Genomic DNA, 18,201 nt, shown 5'->3' on the forward strand with positions numbered 1-18,201 from the left:
GCAGGCAGATTTCTGAGTTCAAGGCCAGCCTGGTCTACAGAGTGAGTTCCAGGACAGCCAGGGCTACACAGAGAAACCCTGTCTCGAAAAACAAACAAACAAACAAAAAACAAAAAAGTTAATTTGTAAAAGAATCTAAATATATGTGTGGTCTAAACTCAGTGAGTTAGGTGCTGCTCATTCAGAAAAGCGACTCGCTTCAGAGAAAGCCTAGGTTATAAGCCACTGCGGTGAGGAGCACTGGTGGCGAGGAGCACGGGTGGCGAGCAGTTGGCAAGGATGCGCAGCTGCTCAGGGCGCGTTGGTTTGATCTGAGACAGCTCGTGCTCTTTTCTGCCTCATCTTCACAAGCATCTGAGATGTCAGGAGTTTGCTACTACCATGCCCTGCTGACTTTTAAAAAAGAATCCTAACCAAGTTGTATTCATCAGTTTTCTCTAGAAAATTCTGAGCTTGGCTGCTGGCACATTCTTTAGTTTTTGTTTGTTTGTTTTTTTGGTTTTTTTTTTTTGGGTTGTTTGTTTGTTTGTTTTTGTTTTTCGAGATAGGATTTTTCTATATAGCCCTGGCTGTCCTGGAACTCATTTTGTAGACCAGGCTGGCCTCGAACTCAGAAATCCACCTGCCTCTGTCTCCTGAGTGCTGGGATTAAAGGCAATGCGCCACTACGCCCGGCATTTTTGTTTTTTTTGTTTTTGAGAGGTATAATCCAGGTTGGCCTTGAACTCTTGATCCTCTCTCTTCCACTTAGCAGTGCTGGGATTACAGGTTCCCCTCCGCAGAGTGCTGCGGAGAAACACGGATAGCAGCTTGCTAGTGTAGATCACGCTCTCAGTTCCAGCACCTGGGAGGCAGAGGCAAGTGGATTTTCCTCTGTAAATTCTATGCCAGCTTGGTGTACATAGTGAGTTCCAGGACAGTGGGTGACATAGAAAGACAGTCTTTACAAAAAGCAAAGGGAGAAAACCCAGCAGTAACCACAGCCCACTGATGTCGTGGTCTACCTGCAGAGATTCTGATTTAGTTGGTTAGATTCTGTCTTACAAGCTGTATTTAAAGGTTACTGTCTTGGCTGGAGAGATGGCTCCGTAGTTAAGAGCTGACTGCTCTTCACAGGACCCAGGTTCAGTTCCCAGCACCCACATAGTGGCTCACAACTGTCCATAGCTCCAGTTCTAGGGAATGTACAGATGTATATTCAGGAAAAACACCATCACTGCACTTAAAGGTAAAAAAAGCAGTTTATAAAAGTGTCTGTGTTGTTACCCCAGTAAGTCGGGTACTGCTGGAAATACCTAAGAAATGAGTCAGTCCAGAATAAATGGAGCGTTGTAAACAAACTATTGCAAATATATATGAACATTTACCATCCTTATTTTTCTCTCTTTCAGATTCATTACTAAACATGGGTGCATTTTTGGATAAACCCAAAACTGAAAAGCACAATGCTCATGGTGCTGGGAATGGTCTGCGTTATGGCCTGAGCAGTATGCAAGGATGGAGAGTAGAAATGGAAGATGCACACACAGCTGTCGTGGGTATTCCTCACGGCTTGGACAACTGGTCGTTTTTTGCAGTTTATGATGGTCATGCTGGATCCCGAGTGGCAAATTACTGTTCAACACATCTATTAGAACACATCACCACCAATGAAGACTTCAGGGCAGCTGACAAATCAGGCTTTGCTCTCGAGCCTTCAGTAGAAAGTGTGAAGACTGGTATCAGGACTGGCTTTCTGAAAATTGATGAGTATATGCGTAACTTCTCAGATCTGAGGAACGGGATGGACAGGAGCGGCTCGACTGCAGTGGGCGTCATGATCTCCCCTACACACATGTACTTCATCAACTGTGGTGACTCGCGAGCTGTTCTGTGTAGGAACGGACAGGTCTGCTTTTCTACCCAGGATCACAAACCTTGTAATCCAGTGGAGAAGGAGCGCATCCAAAACGCAGGAGGCAGTGTGATGATCCAGCGCGTGAACGGCTCACTAGCAGTGTCTCGGGCTCTGGGGGACTATGACTACAAGTGTGTGGATGGCAAGGGCCCTACAGAACAGCTTGTTTCTCCAGAGCCTGAGGTTTACGAGCTTGTGAGAGCAGAAGAGGATGAGTTTGTCGTCTTGGCTTGTGATGGGATCTGGGATGTGATGAGCAATGAGGAGCTCTGTGAGTTTGTTAAGTCTAGGCTTGAGGTGTCGGATGACCTGGAGAATGTGTGCAATTGGGTAGTGGACACTTGTTTACATAAGGTATGTAACCTTCTGTTGTTGTTTGCACTAACACTATTGACTTTGAAAAGACATGGTAAGTACTTTCTTTAAAACTGTTTTCTGGAGAAAACTCTGTATTTTCAGATATCTTCTTCACGAACATTAAACCTTTTTACTAACTTAATCTGCCGCAACCTTCTAATTTGAAAATTAAGTGACAACAAATATCTTAAACGCATTGAGCTGGAGTGTTTTATGGCTTGTTGATGTTTCAGAAGTTGCTGTATAGAGCCATGACCTCTGACCCAGATCACTGGTGTTGACAGTTGCCGTCCTCCCTAGGATCTCAGCAGCTGAGCCTTGTATGTAGTAGAATTATTCTGTTAGACTTACACTAACATACCAAGCCCTACAGAAAATACTGGCAGGTTTACCAGAAGCTATGTGAAGTCAGATTGTATTCTGATCTTCAAAGCAGCTAAGACAGCAACTGAAAAGAAGGAGTTGACTTTCATTGTCTGTCAGTAAGATCTAAGATGAGCTTTTAAGCAATATAAGGTTAGTGTATTACTTACATAGAAGATAATTGAAATTGTTTTCATATAGATATTATTATCTCTGATTAAAGTCTAATGACAAATGTGATCTTATGAAAGATTCTTGTGAAATTACCATGATTTCTGAATTGTAATTTAATGCAATAATAGCAAAAAATTGTAAATGTTAATACAGTTCTTGGGCCAGGACTTGTACTATACACAGGTGCCTATGGAAGCAGGTGGACCTCTGTGAGTTTGAGGCCAGTCAGGGCTGTGTGTGTGTGTGTGTGTGTGTGTGTGTGTGTGTGTGTGTGTGTGTAGAGGGAGCGGGGAGGGAGAGAGACAGTCAGTCTCAGGAAAGGGGGTGGGAGGGGAAAGATCAGAAAATCAGTTTATTCATGTGGATCTTTTAGCAGCATCTATATAGAAAATATTTTAAGTTTGAGATCTTTGGTGTCTAGATATGTGACTTCCATGTTCTGAGTCTGAGTTGTTGAGGCACACTGACCTGTTAGAGTATGATGCTGGATCTGTCTGCTAGGTGAGAACCTTGCCACATGTACATGTACACAAGTGCAGGCATAGTCAGCAAGCCTGTGAGAAGAATGTCTGTAGCCAGTCAGATCTCAGCAGGCAGATGCTCAGACCTGTGTGATGGGAGGAAACCACTGACTCCCACAGTTTATTCTCTGACCCCAGTGTGCCTTCATCCTCCTCTTTCCCCCAGTAAATACTTTTTTAGTGCCTCATGGTCAAGAAATGGAGAGAAGAAAAGATTTGAAGAGGAGGGGAAAAGAGGAGGCTCCCTGGAAATGACAGATATGGGTGAAACCCTTTTTACCATAAAGTGAGAAGAGCCAGACTCCCAAGGAGATTGTGAGACCGTACCACCAGCTCAGAGGATCTAATGACAGTGCTTCCAGCTTTGCTGATGTTTAATTTTATTTTTTACTTCTCAGGGTGAACTTAGTACAGAAGCCATCTGTGGATGGCAGTCAGTGACCACACAGGAAGCAACTTTAAAGTGTTTCCTTATGCTCTTGACTAGAAAGAGTCTCTGCCTTTTAGCCTTTTTTTTTTTTTTAAGATTTATTTATTTATTATATGTAAGTACACTGTAGCTGTCTTCAGACACTCCAGAAGAGGGCGCCAGATCTCGTTGCAGATGGTTGTGAGCCACCATGTGGTTGCTGGGATTTGAACTCTGGACCTTCGGAAGAGCAGTCGGGTGCTCTTACCCACTGAGCCATCTCACCAGCCCGCCTTTTAGCCTTTTGAGAGTAAAGCAGATGTCATTCTCCTTGAGTAAAGTAGCACTTTCTCAAGTGCTAACAGCACGGACAATGTTACTGGAAAAACATCTAGGTAAAGTGGGCAATTCAAAGGAAAGGGTTTTTCCCTACCCACACTAGGTCCTTGCCATTACTGTGTAAATTGTTCTAGGTTTTTGTTTTTTGTTTCCTTACGAATTTCCTTTTGAAACTGGGTCACCATATACATACTTAGGCCAGCTCCAAAACCTTCCTGTTCTCTCCCTGCCCTCTCTATGATACTACAACTGTGTGTGATAATACATAACCATAAGATTTTTATTATTTATCTTGTCGTGTGTGTGTATGTGTGCACGCGCCCATGTGCGCACTTAGCTACAAATTTATCCTCCCATCCCCCAGTGCACAAGTGTTAATCAGGGGACAGCTTGGTGGAGTTGGCCCTTATCCCACGATATATGTCCTTGGGAGTCACACACAGATCATCAGGCTTGGCAGCAGGTGCCTTAACTTGCCCTGCCATCTCAATAACCAGCCTGCCTAAAAGTGTGTTACTTTTATTAAAGTTATTTTTATTAATTTATACATTAAGAGAATGTGTAAAAGTTCATGATATGTGCTTTTATACATTCTCTTTTTTCCGGCAACTTGTTGTAGAGAGATCCGTTTTTAGAGTTGCAAACTTTGTCATAACTACATGGCATTGTAGTATTTGAATAAGGTGCTTATGAGAGATCTGGTTGGTAATGTGGACTAAGTTTAGGTTAGTATGCTATCTCAAAAGCAGGCTAGGTTTCAGGGACTGTAACTAGCCTTTAACTAGCCTTTGCGATTGAACTGATGCTGGCAGTGCATCTTTACAGAATAGCTTTCATCAGTCAGGTAACATAATATCTGTGCCTGTTGGGTTAAAAACGATTATAGGCTGTCCTGGAGTCTTAGCAAGGAGTAGCAGGATGGAGCACACAGTTCATTGCACATTAGTAGAGATTGATGATCATCATAGAGCCTTTGAGTGAATCTATGTTCAGATTGAAATTGGTTTTGAAAACTGGTTGTTTTGGGGGAGTTCCAGGTTTGCTCATTTTTTTAACCTCTCCATGGGGAGTTATCTACGGAGCTAAGGCTCCGTCTCCATTTCTTAATCCCATGGTGTCATTACTCTACTTGTTGGTGTTACAAAACCAAAGGGACAGTTGTAAAATAGACTGTGATTACTTAGAGTTTAGAAGGGAAAGTTGTATGCATACGGTCAATTCCATGAGTTTAGAAGGGAAAGTTGTATACATACGGTCAATTCCATGAGTTTAGAAGGGAAAGTTGTATACATATGGTCAATTCCATGAGTTTAGAAGGGAAAGTTGTATACATACGGTCAATTCCACGAGTTTAGAAGGGAAAGTTGTATACATACGGTCAATTCCATGAGTTTAGAAGGGAAAGTTGTATACATACGGTCAACTCCATGGGAAATAAAGATGCTTAGTGGGTGTTGCCTGCTTTAAGAGTCGAGCCAATGAAGATCTGATTAAGTAGAGTTTTCCCCAAGAGACTGAGATGAAATCAGTGTTTTCTCTGCTAGTTATGTCTTAATAGCATACACACACTTGTGTGTGTTAACTCATTGTTTTAATTAGTACGGTGAAGAGATCCCATGACCACAGCAACTCTTTATTTTATTTGGACTGGCTTACAGTTCAGAGGTTCAGTCCATTATCATCATGGGGAGCATGGCAGTGTGCAGGCCCACATGGTGCTGGAGAAGGAGCTGAGAGTTCTATATCTTGATCTGCACAGGACTAGGCATGGCTTGAGCATCTGAGACCTCAGAGCCTGACACACACACCCTGCCCTCAGTGCCATACGTCCTCCAACAAGGCCACACCTAGTTCAACAAGGTGACACATCCTTACTGTGTCGTCCCTATGAGCCTCTGGGGTCATTTTCATTCACACTACCACACTCATGAAACCTTGGAAGGTTGTGGTAGTCATCGTTGTTAGAAACGTAGTGCTACTGCAAAATAATTGCTTCCTTTGAGTCTGCGCTGTTTTTAGCACTTAACAGCTACTTTAGCCCAGTTAATTTTTACAGCAGCTGTATGACGGCAGTTAGAATTGGGGCTGTCAATGGTAAATCATTTTTCAGGTTGCAGTTTAGCAGTGTTAAGTTACAGGTATTAGGTGATGGTCAGGTATTACCCCCACTTAAATTAGTCTCTAAGAAAACAGGCTTCCTGCTTTATTCTTCCTGGTGTTTATTGCCAACTGATTCAGATTTCATAAAGTATATGACTGCCAATCTTCTTTACATCTCTTTCTAGTCTCATTGCATTTAGTATTTACCACTGTTTATAGCTGGCTGTATATTTCCATATGGTTCTGTTTACTAATACACATATACAAGCATAAAACTAGGGTTTTGTTTCTATATTTTACAGAAATAGATCATGATGTGCTAGTTGCTTTTTCTGATATTATAAAAGTATTCCTTGAAATTTCAAAGTATTTGATTTCCTTGAACTCGGTTATTCAGAAGCCAGTGTAAATCAGACGCTTATTTATTTAAAAACATGGACCTGATGTGGCCATTGTACCTTTAGAAAGGTACTTTTGACCCTTCGTTCTGATTTTTTTTTCCTACAGCATGGAAAAGTACTTTATTATCTCAAAATAATTTTAGTTCTAAATTTTCCCTTGTTCCATTATAATTTATAGAAAATACTTTCATATAAGGGGCAAAGGTGAACAGAATATTGGAGTGGTGGTGTGGTTTGCAGTTCCTTATACTTTTTTTTTTTTTTACATCTAGTGTGTGTATGGTGTGTGTGTTTGCACATGAGCCACAGCAGGTGGCAGTCTAGGGGATACTCATTATCTCTCTCGTCCCATCATGTGGGTCCTAGGGCTGGAACTCAGCTTGTCCGTCAGGGCTGGCAGCAAGCGGCTTTCTCTGCTGAGTGCTCTCAGTAGCCCTTCAGAAGTGGAGGAGAGCAGTGATGACAAGAATGCAATGTCATCAATCCACCCAGCTGGTTCTATATACAGAGGTTTCAGGACTTTCTTGGTCATGTCTCTGTAATTTTTCACAGTTCACCTTAGCCCAGATTGTTACCAATACCAAGCATTATGTGATTACACTAAATGTAATAAAGCTATACTTCTTCTTGAGAAGTTACGTATTATAAAATCGTTTTACTTCATTCTTTTGAAAATGTACTTGCCAATGAGACCTGTGTTCCTGTCGTACACTAACAACCTCTCGAGCCTTGGGAGCACTGGACGTGGCTTCCTCGTGGCCTCGATCACACTAATTATGAGGATTGGCTTTTGTCGGAGCAGCCTCCCAACTGTGAAGACAGCTTACAGCTTACAGTTTACTGCTCGGTTCCTCCCTGTAAACGTGAACAACAGTTTTCTTTAGAACCAACTGCATCACAGTCTCTTTGCCTAAATCTGGATTCCCTTATTTATGACACGTCAATACTGTCTGACGTAATCTGTCAGTTGTTACAGCTGCCTACCAGAGCAGTAGAGAGGAAGGTATTGAAATAGTTTCTAAGCAGCTAATTGTTTTGTTGTTCAAGATAGGTTTTTATAAAAAAAACAAGTTTCAACCTTGATCTTAATGAAAATTGTTGATTATGCAAGGCTAGCCTGTCCTAATAAACAGAAGAAATAGGATCTTTTTCAGTTTTTGTGTAAAAATTGAAACACATGCACTTTGTGTTTAGGGATAGTAAGTGAAGTTTCCTTAGAAATGGAAACAGCTTGGAGTCGCCCGTGACTGAGGGCTACACCATGTACGTGTCTTTACTTAATCTTTCAGTTAATACTAGGGTCTATCTTGTATGATTTATAAAAGTCACGTGGAGCTTTTATAGATAACTGATTAGGAATTGGTTAATAATTCTTGGTGTTACAAAATAAGAAACTACTTCTAAGTGTCTGCCAATCATTCCATCTGTTCATAAAATTGTTTTAAAAACCATAGTCATGGTTGGTATCTTGAATATCTGTTGTAAGGTTTAATTTTTTTAGAGTAAAAATTTGCTTTAATCGTATTCATGTGATATACTTGTATGTATATAGTCATATAGCCAAATGCAGCATTTCTAACAAACAGTAAGTTATAAGTGTAGGTGGGTTTCGTTCAGTGATAATCCCTGGGTGCTGGGATTAAAGGCATGCGCTGCGCTGCCACTGCCCAGCAGAAGACCCTGGGGTTAGAATGTGTCCATACTGACCAGGTGCCATATGCCTGTAATCTCAGGACTTGTTACGCTGAGGCAGGAGGATTGCAAATTCAAGGCAGTCCTTGAGACTTTTTAAAACAAAACAAACACAGAAAACACTGGTGCCCAGGTAAAGTTTTAACTTGGTTCTCCAAGAATATCCCATTGTTTGGTATAATAACTTCAGAACCTCTTAAAGCATGAGTTTCTTTTTCACATACAATAACCATCAAGTTTTTACATTTTCATTTGTGTGTGTGTGTGTGTGTGTGTGTGTGTGTGTGTGTGTGTGTGCAGGCACATGTGGAGGGGTAAAGGACTTGAATTTCATGGTAATTTTCAGCAAAAGTGAGTCGATTGTGTTATGTTGATTAGCATGAAATTACTTTTAGGGTTATATAATTTTGAATGGAAAACAGTTTGAAAGATACAAAAGGGGTAAAGTTATCTTCATTTCTTAGGCTGTGGACTGGTGGGTAAAAATAGCTACACAGTAAGACTTACAGTCCAAGCGTAACTATATTTATACTCCTAACTAGACACCTTGTTGCTTAGGATTATATTTTAGATAATTTTGAAATAGGACTATCTAAAGTATACATTCTGAGTGACAGTGTTAATTGCTTTAAGTAGCTCTGGAACGAAATAAGAGGCAATTGTTGAACTATAGAAAATGTCCTTTTTCTTTTCTTTAATATGCAGGGGAGTCGAGATAACATGAGTGTTGTATTAGTTTGCTTTTCAAATGCCCCCAAGGTCTCAGAGGAAGCCGTGAAGAGAGATTCAGAGTTGGATAAGCACTTGGAATCGCGGGTTGAAGGTAAGGCAGGTTCTTTGTTTTTGTTTTGTTTTGTTTTGTTTTGTTTTGTTTTGTTTCTCCAGGAAGGAAGGAAAGAAAAAGTATTCTTCTTTATTAGAATATTTAATTTATTTATTTTTTAGTGGAAGAAATTATATTAAAACAGGGGTTTCACAAGTAAGTCTCAATCTGCCTAAGACATGCTGTCTAGAATCAGTCTGTCTGTCAGTGAAGGGCATGGGTTGCCTTTCTCTGTGACTGTCTGGATATGTACCCAGAATGGTACGTATGACGATGTTGTGGGGCATGGAGAACAGTCTAAGTCAGCCCTGCTTCTATTACCTGAACTAATCTCCTCGTCCTTCCTCCCCCACCCACCATTTTCATTCTTGTTGTATGGTTAGTGTGGCCACCAGTGCGTAGTGGTGAGTTAGATTGGAGTAACAGCGGGAGGCATGAGGACTGACTAATAATAATGCAGCAGGCTCAGTTGTTCTCATCTGGGAGATGGGTCCCTGTAACCTGTGGCGGAGATCAGGGATGCCACTTTTACTTCTTAGTGCCTAGGACTGTCCCGAAACAAAAATTGCCTGGTCCGAAGCAATGCCAGCAAAATGCAAAATAATTTAAGGAAGAAAACACATTTTTTAGTTCAGTTTCAGTTTTGGTCCATGGTCCACTGGCGACTGAATGAAGCAAGCAAAATCTCAAGGAAGCAGGAACATGCTCCATGGACTATAAAGCAGGGGGACTGGGAGGTGGGTGGACCAAGGAGAGATGGATCCTTCAGAGGCTTGTTCTCAAGTGATCTGCTTCCTCCAGCTAGACGTCCACCCCTTCGTGGTTAGCACCTAGGGACCAAGCCTTCAGCCTGGTCTATACCAAGAAACATCCCTTAGATAGGAGTCTAAGGTAATGTATCTGTCTGTTCTAGCTATGGGATTTAAATGTTGATGTTACAAGTAAAGGATGAGTAGGGTTGACAGGAAGGCATTTCAGACTCAGGAAAGTACATGTGCAGACCTGGTTGCAGAGAATTTTTTTGGTTGAAACTTAGAAGTAAGGAAGTCATGGAGGAATTTAACTGGATTAGAGGATTCCGAGGCCAAAGCCAGAATCTGTGAGGCAGGTTCTGTAAAGGTGGTGTGTGTAGCTTGAGAGGTGGCTTAGGATGCTGATTTCTTGTGTTAAAGTGGTATCCACATGGAGATGTGTAATTGTGGCAAAATAAATAGCCTGGGGGAGGGCTTGGCACTTGAACACTTGCTGGCTTTGCAGAGGACCTGGTTCAGCTTCAAGAACCCACGGGGTAGCTCCCAAGTTCCAGTAGCCCCTGTTTCAGGGGATCTGGCATCCTCTTCTGGCCTCTCTGGACAGTAGGCATGCATGTGGTGCACAGACATACATGCGGAGGCAGGCAAGACACTCAATACATGTACAATAAAATCTTTACAAATGAAGTGAAAAAAAATTTTAAAGCAAGTTAAATGGAGCTGGGGATGTGGCTCAGTGCTACAGAGCTTGCCTCTTATGTGCACAGCCTGGGTAGAGCACTATCTCTGCTGAACTAGAACAGGCTGTTTTAGACGATGCTCCCGTCACTGGGAGCAGAAGCTGGAGGCTTCATTTGGAGAATTTATTTATTTGACGGACTGGACTGTACGCGAGAGTGTCAGAAAAAAGAAAGACATGGGTGAGGAGGGAGAGAAGACAAAAAGGAAGGGCTGAGAAGATGGGTCTGAAGTTAAAGCACCCACTGCAGACACAGCAACTAGCTGGCCTTGGTCTCACCTCAGAGCCCCACTTTTACCTTTTCACCCGCTCAGTCCCTCTGAAAATTACAGAAAAGGTCATTGTGCACATGCAAACATGCACATGTATGCATGCACACGTGCTTTAAAGTGTTTGCTGTAATTACATGCAAAATGGAGACAGAAGTTTTTATTGTACAAGTACCATAATTGATTTTCTTGAAATTGCTATAGAATGTAAGTATTGTGTCAATTTATAAAACTGACTGAAATCTACTTCTGTGATTCTTATGCAACCATTGTTTTTGTCTTCCTGGAATGACTTTAGACAAAGCCTCACTGTAACTGTCCATCTAACCGAAACTACTCCAGCTGAACCCATTTTGTAGCCTAGGCCACTCTCCTGATTGTCCTGCCCCTGCCTCCCAACTGCTCGGTATCCAGGCATGCACACTGTTCTCAACTTATATTATTTCATTATATTACTTTTACATAAAATTTTAAAAATCTTAGCTGAAAACGTTGCTTATTTGGTCATATACCTATCACAAAAGCATAAGAATTTGAGTTCGAATCCCCAGCACCCATGGAAAAGCCAAGCATGGTGGTGTATCCTAGCAGTAGGGCATACAAAGGTAGATGAACCATACATAGGTCCAGTGAGAAACCCTATCTCGGAGTGAGGTAGAGAACAGTCAAGGAGGAAGTGACACTGATCCTTAGCTGCTATGTGCATGCCTGTGCATATACCCCCCCCCCCCCCCCCCCCACACACACATACACACCATAGTGCTCCTCAACAGCTCTGAGAGAATCACTTTTGTTGGGTATAAACCATTTTACTCACTGACTTCTTTCTTTATTGTCCTCTTATCTTTACACATTTAATTATAGTTTATATTTTATGAAACTATGTTGAATGGACATGTGAATATCAATGACTTTTTATGTCTTGCTCCTAAACCAACAGAAATCATGCAGAAGTCTGGGGAGGAAGGAATGCCTGATCTTGCCCATGTGATGCGCATTTTGTCTGCAGAAAATATCCCCAATTTACCTCCCGGGGGAGGTCTCGCTGGCAAGTAAGTAGACCAGAAAGTGCTAATTCTGCAGCCATTTAAAACTAGTGTTTAAATCATCGTGAGGAAGAAAATGAATCAGAAGCAGCTCATTTATGTAGAGGTAAAACACTTAACCTAAAAGGATGGATTTGTGCAGGGGTTAGGTGTGGGCATTCGTGTGTGTGCCAGTACAGAGTTGGCAGAATTGGTCTCCCCTTACATCATGTGCTTTCCAGGTGTTGAACTCACATCATTCGACTTGGCAGAGAGCACTTTTATCTCACCAGCCCAGGATATTGTTTTTTAAGAAATATATTCTTTGAAGATAAGTCTTTTGCTTAATAAAAGGAGTAGATTTTGTATGATCAAAAAAATTATAAGTAAAATATGGAATTGTTCTCTGAAAGTATTTAGTGTGACAGTTATTTCTGTAGTCAGGACAAAGTATTTGAAATATGAGCTTCAAATTTTACACAATAAAACATATCTTTTTAGGCGCCATGTTATTGAAGCTGTTTATAGCAGACTTAATCCACACAAAGACAATGATGGGGTAAGTTTGCATTTATTTCCTAAATATTTAAAGTAATTTATAGTACTGGATACTAATCATTCACATAATGGTGTGCATATGTAATATCTAACTGCTGTTTTTCATTTTAAGAATCAGTTAATGTTTAGAGACATAGAATTTTGTTCTATGGGAAGGTTTGCTGTCATTTACTTTGTGTCAGCCGTCTCTGCTTTCTCCCTATGTGTCTGCCTTTCTTCCCCTTTCTCATACCTTCATCTGAGGCAAGAATGTGCTTCCAAAGAACTCATTTTTTCAGCTGCCAGCAGCAGAGGTTAGTAAGCTATTCTCTTAGCAACCCTTGTGCTCAGGTGAGCTAGTTGAAGCTGTTTTATTTGGCAGTGATGGTTGTGACTGAATGAGGAGCTGGACTCCACTCCTGGTCTCCTTCCTTCCTCTGCTGGCCCTAGGAAGGGTGAGCTGCAGCTGCCCCTGCATAGCGTCCAGACTCAGAGTAGAAGAGGACACATTCCCCTCTTTCAGTTGGGCTCAGTATTTTCTGATAGGTTTTTCAAGTTTGAGATATCTAAAAATAAATGTTGTGGGGTCTGGAGAAATGACTCAGTGGTTAAGAACACTGACTGCTCTTTCCAGAGGTCTTGAGTTCAATTCCCAGCACCCACATGGTGACTCACAGCCATTTGTAGAGGGATCCAGTGCCCTCTTCTGGTGTGTCTGGAGATAGCTACAGTGTACTAATATATATAAAATAAACAAATCTTTAAAACCAAAGCAGAACAGTGCTAGTTACACACACACACACACACACACACACACACACAGATTTAAGGAAGCCATACTTAGTAATGAAATCCCTTGAGAAGACATAGACTCACCCTCATGTCTTAGCTTCACTTGGTAGATCTAGAGAGAACAGCCAGTACATAACATTCTTTTTATTTTCATTGCATTTCCTAGGACTCATTACTGAATAGTACACTGCCTTAGAAAGTATAATATCAAGTATAATAATAGCAGTACATGCCTTTAATCACAGTACTCAGGGGGCAGAGGCAGATGGGTGATCTCTGTGAGTTCAAGGCCAGCTAGAGCTTCATAGTGAGGTTCTGTATAGAGCCAAAAGCAAAAGAAATGAGAAGATAATATTTCACTATTAATGCAGTTTTAGTAAGTTGAATAAAAGCAACACTTTTTTTCTTTTTTTTTTCTTTTTTTGGTTTTTCAAGACAGGGTTTCTCTGTATAGCCCTGGCTGTCCTGGAACTCACTCTGTAGACCAGGCTGGCCTCGAACTCAGAAACCAGGCCTGCCTCTGCCTCCTGAGTGCTGGGATTAAAGGCGTGGGCCACCACGCCCAGCGCAACACTGTTTTAATAACAATGTAGCCTTACTCTGCAGTGTGAATCATTTGTGGCTTGTACCTACCTCATCGTATTCAAGATTTATATCCAAAACTATGAGCCTTAATATAAAAATACAGATACGAGAAACTCAGAGAAACCTCAAACAAATATGTAAAGGATGCTGACAACTTAAATTTTGCAGTATCTGATGACAGTTCTGTTATAGATGCCACATGGGGCCTCCACTGTCAGAAATAAGCCTTCAGAATGTAGTCTAGCCATGAACATACTCCTGTTTTCTCAGTTATTTCTGAATGTAACTTTGATGGGCAATCCTTAAAAGAATTACGTCCTGCTGAATTCTTTAATTCCTGAAGAAATCTTTTCCTGTGATGAAGAGTTGGGGAATGATGTCTTTCTCTGCATTTCTTTTCTAACCTGTATCACAGGTGACTGGATTCTTAAAGATGGTACATAACCATGCATGACAGCTACTTCAGTGCCAGTGAATAGGCACAAGGACTTTGAGTTTAAGGGTAAATGAATAAGCTGTAACACGTGCCTCAAGTCAGATTCCATATGGCTACCTAAGTTTAGGGTTACGTAATTATCCATGTGTAAGCTTTCCATTGGTCTAAACTCTTGACAGTCAAACATAGTGAATTGGCAGGGGGAGAGGCATGATTCCACACACACATATGTTCATACCATGTACCTTATACTCACAAACAGCAAATAAAGGCGAGTCGTGTAGTTGGTAATGAATGACAGAATACAGAATTTGGTAGGCTTGGTGTCATAACCCTGGTGGTAAGCAGTTACCTAGTACATGGTAGGCTCTGAATTCAGCCCCCAACACCAAACTGTTCGAGAAGGGGCTATCTGTATGTGTGTGTGTGTGTGTATCATGCATATATATATATGAATGATGAGATGTTGAAGGAAAAAGGTGGGGACAAATTCTAGAAGTCAAAGGGTTTTTGAAAAAAGGTGATGGGGGCTCTAACCAGCCAGAGCAGAGAGTGGCTCTGGGGAGAACTGACATTGGGAACGGTTAGAGCTGTTGTTGGGAGAGAGGCCTCCTGAGCTGCTGAGTGAGGAACCTTGCTATACATTAGGAGTATGCATGTTAAAGATCATTACCTGTAAACTCTGCACCTCCTTGCTGGGCATTGAACTTGGGACCCTAGTTATACATGCTAGGCCTGGGTTCTAACGCTATATCCATAGCCCATCTGTGGCAGTTCTGTCAGCTTAACATTGACTATAGTAGGATATAGATTCTAGAAGTCGAAGAGCTGTAAAGTAATTAGATAAAATAGTCTAAGCTCAGATACTAGAGGAGAAGAACTTACACATTGACTATAAAAACTGGCGTTACCCACTAAAATCTTATTTTGGGAAACATTACCATATTCTTTCACACCTATGTTGAGCAAGTTGCCATTGATAGAAATAGCCTGAGAAACCAGAGAAACAAAAGAGTGACACATCTAAGCATTAATTACTCCTTAGCCCTGAAACTGACGACTTAGAGTCATTGGGTAGACACAGTTGAAGTCCTCAAATGTTTCTGAGACCTCAGCAGATGTAGGAAATGTTGACAGGATACAGAGGAACAAAGGTCTAGAGAAACACAGAAAAGAATGGTCAAAATTATTTTGAAGTTTAAGCTTTTTTTTTTTAGGATAATAGAAAAATTGTTTAAAGTTAAAAGAATGCTATTCAGAGTTAAGTCGGATTTATTTTTTAACTTAAAGATACCTACTCTATTAGAGATAAAATTGTTCCTTTTCTAAATACTTTTTAAGTAGTAGTATGAGAAATAAATGTTCATCCCTCTCCCTCCTCCCCATGTTTAATATAGGCTGGTGCTTGCTTGCTGGCTTGCTTCTATTTTGTTTGTTGTTGTTTGTGACAGGGCCTCGTGTAATGAGCCCAGGACGGCCTGAAAGTGTTTAGTTGAGGCTGCTCTCTGAACTTCTGATCTTTTCACCTGCCTTCTTCATCTCCTAAGTGCTAGGACTATAGGCATGAACAACCATTCCTTATTATATTTTCTTCGGTTTTATGTTGAAAATTTAAGAGACATTAAATAATAATTGTATGTCCAAAAGTTTAGTTGGATACTAGAGATTTAATAATTTAAAGATATTCAGAAAGCTTATTGACGGCTAAAAGGTCTCTTAAGTTGTTTGCTAACAGTGTTCTTTTAATTCTATATTTTAGAGCCTGTTCTCTCTTACTAATGCAAACTATTGATTAAATTCCTGACCAAAACACAAAAACCTGTGGAAGACTCTGATGGGGATCATGAGTCATGAGTCTTGAAGGTGTCTGCATATGTATACGTTCTTTATTAATAAATACATCTCTGGTTTTTATCAGTTTCTCAAAGGAGCCAGAGTCCCCCTACTCCGAGAGAATAATTGCCTAAAGGATTCTTCCTTATAACATGTAGAGTAAAAGTGCCCTTCTTAAAGTACCTGGCTCTACAGTGCTACAGTGCTGGTTGTGAGGTTGGACTTAGTCTGATTTATTTTGAGTATAGCCTCAGTACCCACAGCAGTCAACACCAAAGCTCTGCTTGTTGGAGAGATGTATGCAGCTTGCTGGCAGATACAAAGCCCCTTGACTAGGACAAAGTCTTTTTCATTTCTAATAGTCTAACCTGAAAAGGTGAATTTGGATGGATGGCTTAAATCATAAGTGTTTACCACACAAACCTGAGCACCCAGGTTTGATCTACGGGAAATACATAAAAATAGGGTGGGGATGGAACCCGAGGATCCCTGGAATGTACTAACTAGCCAGTCAGCAAGCTCCACATTTACAGAAAGATTCACAGCTACAGTGCAGAGTGAGTGTGGAAGACACTAGAATCGACTCCATCTACATGCACGAACAGAGAGGGAGAGGGGTGGGGGCGGGGGGAGAAGACTAAACCCTCTAAAATAATGAGATAATGGGTGCTGGGTGGGTACCTTAGCAAAGTGATTGCCACACAATCCACAATATCCTTCTAAAATCCCAGGTAGAGTGGTGTGTGCTTTTAATCTTAGCACTGGGGAGCTGGAGGTGAGTGGGGCTCACTGGCCATCCAGCCTAGTCTAGCCTGTCAGCCTCAGGTGCAGGTTTCAGTCCTTTCTCAAATAAAGCGACATCATGTGAGCAGTGACACAGAAGCTGACCTTTCTGACTTACGCGCATCTACAACAAAAAAAAGGTTGCTGGGCTGGAGAGAGTTTAGCTGTTAAAGGCGAGGCAGAAGACTGCTGATTGAGATACAAGTCTGTATTTTGTGTGTATTGTTATGTGACGTTTATACTTGTTAGTGTAGGTTTGTTCGGTTATGCATGCATGTGTGTACACACTGTAGGTCCACGGTTGTTGGGTAGGTAGCTTTGATCCAGTGCTTGCCACCCTTTTAAGTCTTCCATTGAACCTGAAACTCATCAATCTGACTAGACTGGCTGGTCAGGGATTCCGGGTCCTCCCTCCCCGCCCCCTCGTGTGCTCACGAGAGAGAGAGAGAGAGAGAGAGAGAGAGAGAGAGAGAGAGAGAGAGAGAGAGAGAGAGTGTGTGTGTGTGTGTGTGTGAGAGAGAGAGACAGAGACAGAGTCAGAGAGACAGACAGAGAGGGGGGAGGGGGAGGAAAGAGATGGGGGTGTGGAGGTCAAAGGACAACCTCAGGTTGTTCTTGCCTTCCATGTTTGAGACAGGTCTCTGTTTCTTAGCTGTGTGTGCCAGCCTAGATGGTCTGTAAGCGTCTAGCCATTCTTCTGTCTTCACCTTCCATCTCCCTAGGTACCTAGGTATTAGAGGCATGTGCTTGTATTGAGGTTCTGGGGATTGAAATTCAGGGTGACAGGCTCTGTAGCAGGTACCCTTCCCTAACAGTGGGCCGTCTTGACAGCCTGCTAGTTAATCTTTTAATGGGCTTCGATTTTGTTGCTCTGTTTGCACCTTACCTGGTTTACTTACCTTCTTATTTTTATTATGAAAAGGATGTTCATATGGGGTGGGTGAGCATGTTCTGGTGTGTACTCACAGTGGCCAGAGGCGTCTGTCAGGCATCCAGCTGTGTCACTCCAGCTTTATTCCTTAGAAACAGGTTGTCTTAAGGAATCAGCACTATGCTGGCAGGCAGCAAACCCCAGCTTTCCTCCTGACTGCCTATCACATGCAGCACTGGACTTATAGGCAGGGCCATGGCCACACCCTGCTTTGTGGTACTGGGGTCTGAATTCAGGTCCTCAAGCTTGAACAGGTAGTGCTCTCACTCACTGAACCCTCTGCATTGCCAAGGATGTGTTCTTGTAGTAAAATGTTTGTTTATTAAACTATGTTAGCCTAGATGACATAGACATTAAGGGAAATTCATTTTTGTCTCATCCTGTCTTAAGATTTTTGCATAGAATAAAAGTTTTACAAAAGTGTGTTTAGTCTTATTTTGTGT

At 41.6% G+C, this 18,201-nt stretch overlaps 1 protein-coding gene across 5 annotated transcripts in view; it reads left to right on the plus strand.

Annotated features, from left to right (window-relative positions):
- The window catches only part of Ppm1b (protein phosphatase, Mg2+/Mn2+ dependent 1B), a 69,619-nt gene that overhangs the window by 36,436 nt on the left and 14,982 nt on the right, over nucleotides 1-18,201 (plus strand). For all 5 annotated transcript variants that reach the window (XM_029471623.1, XM_021149981.2, XM_021149987.2 and 2 more), the window contains exons 2-5: nucleotides 1,392-2,251; nucleotides 8,959-9,076; nucleotides 11,777-11,888; nucleotides 12,363-12,420. In XM_029471623.1, the coding sequence (XP_029327483.1) occupies nucleotides 1,406-2,251; nucleotides 8,959-9,076; nucleotides 11,777-11,888; nucleotides 12,363-12,420 (1,134 nt within the window). In that variant the 5' untranslated portion in view covers nucleotides 1,392-1,405. The remainder of the gene's footprint in view (nucleotides 1-1,391; nucleotides 2,252-8,958; nucleotides 9,077-11,776; nucleotides 11,889-12,362; nucleotides 12,421-18,201) is intronic.

Source organism: Mus caroli, chromosome 17, assembly GCF_900094665.2.
Source record: "Mus caroli chromosome 17, CAROLI_EIJ_v1.1, whole genome shotgun sequence".
In the NCBI taxonomy this organism is placed as follows: domain Eukaryota; kingdom Metazoa; phylum Chordata; class Mammalia; order Rodentia; family Muridae; genus Mus; species Mus caroli.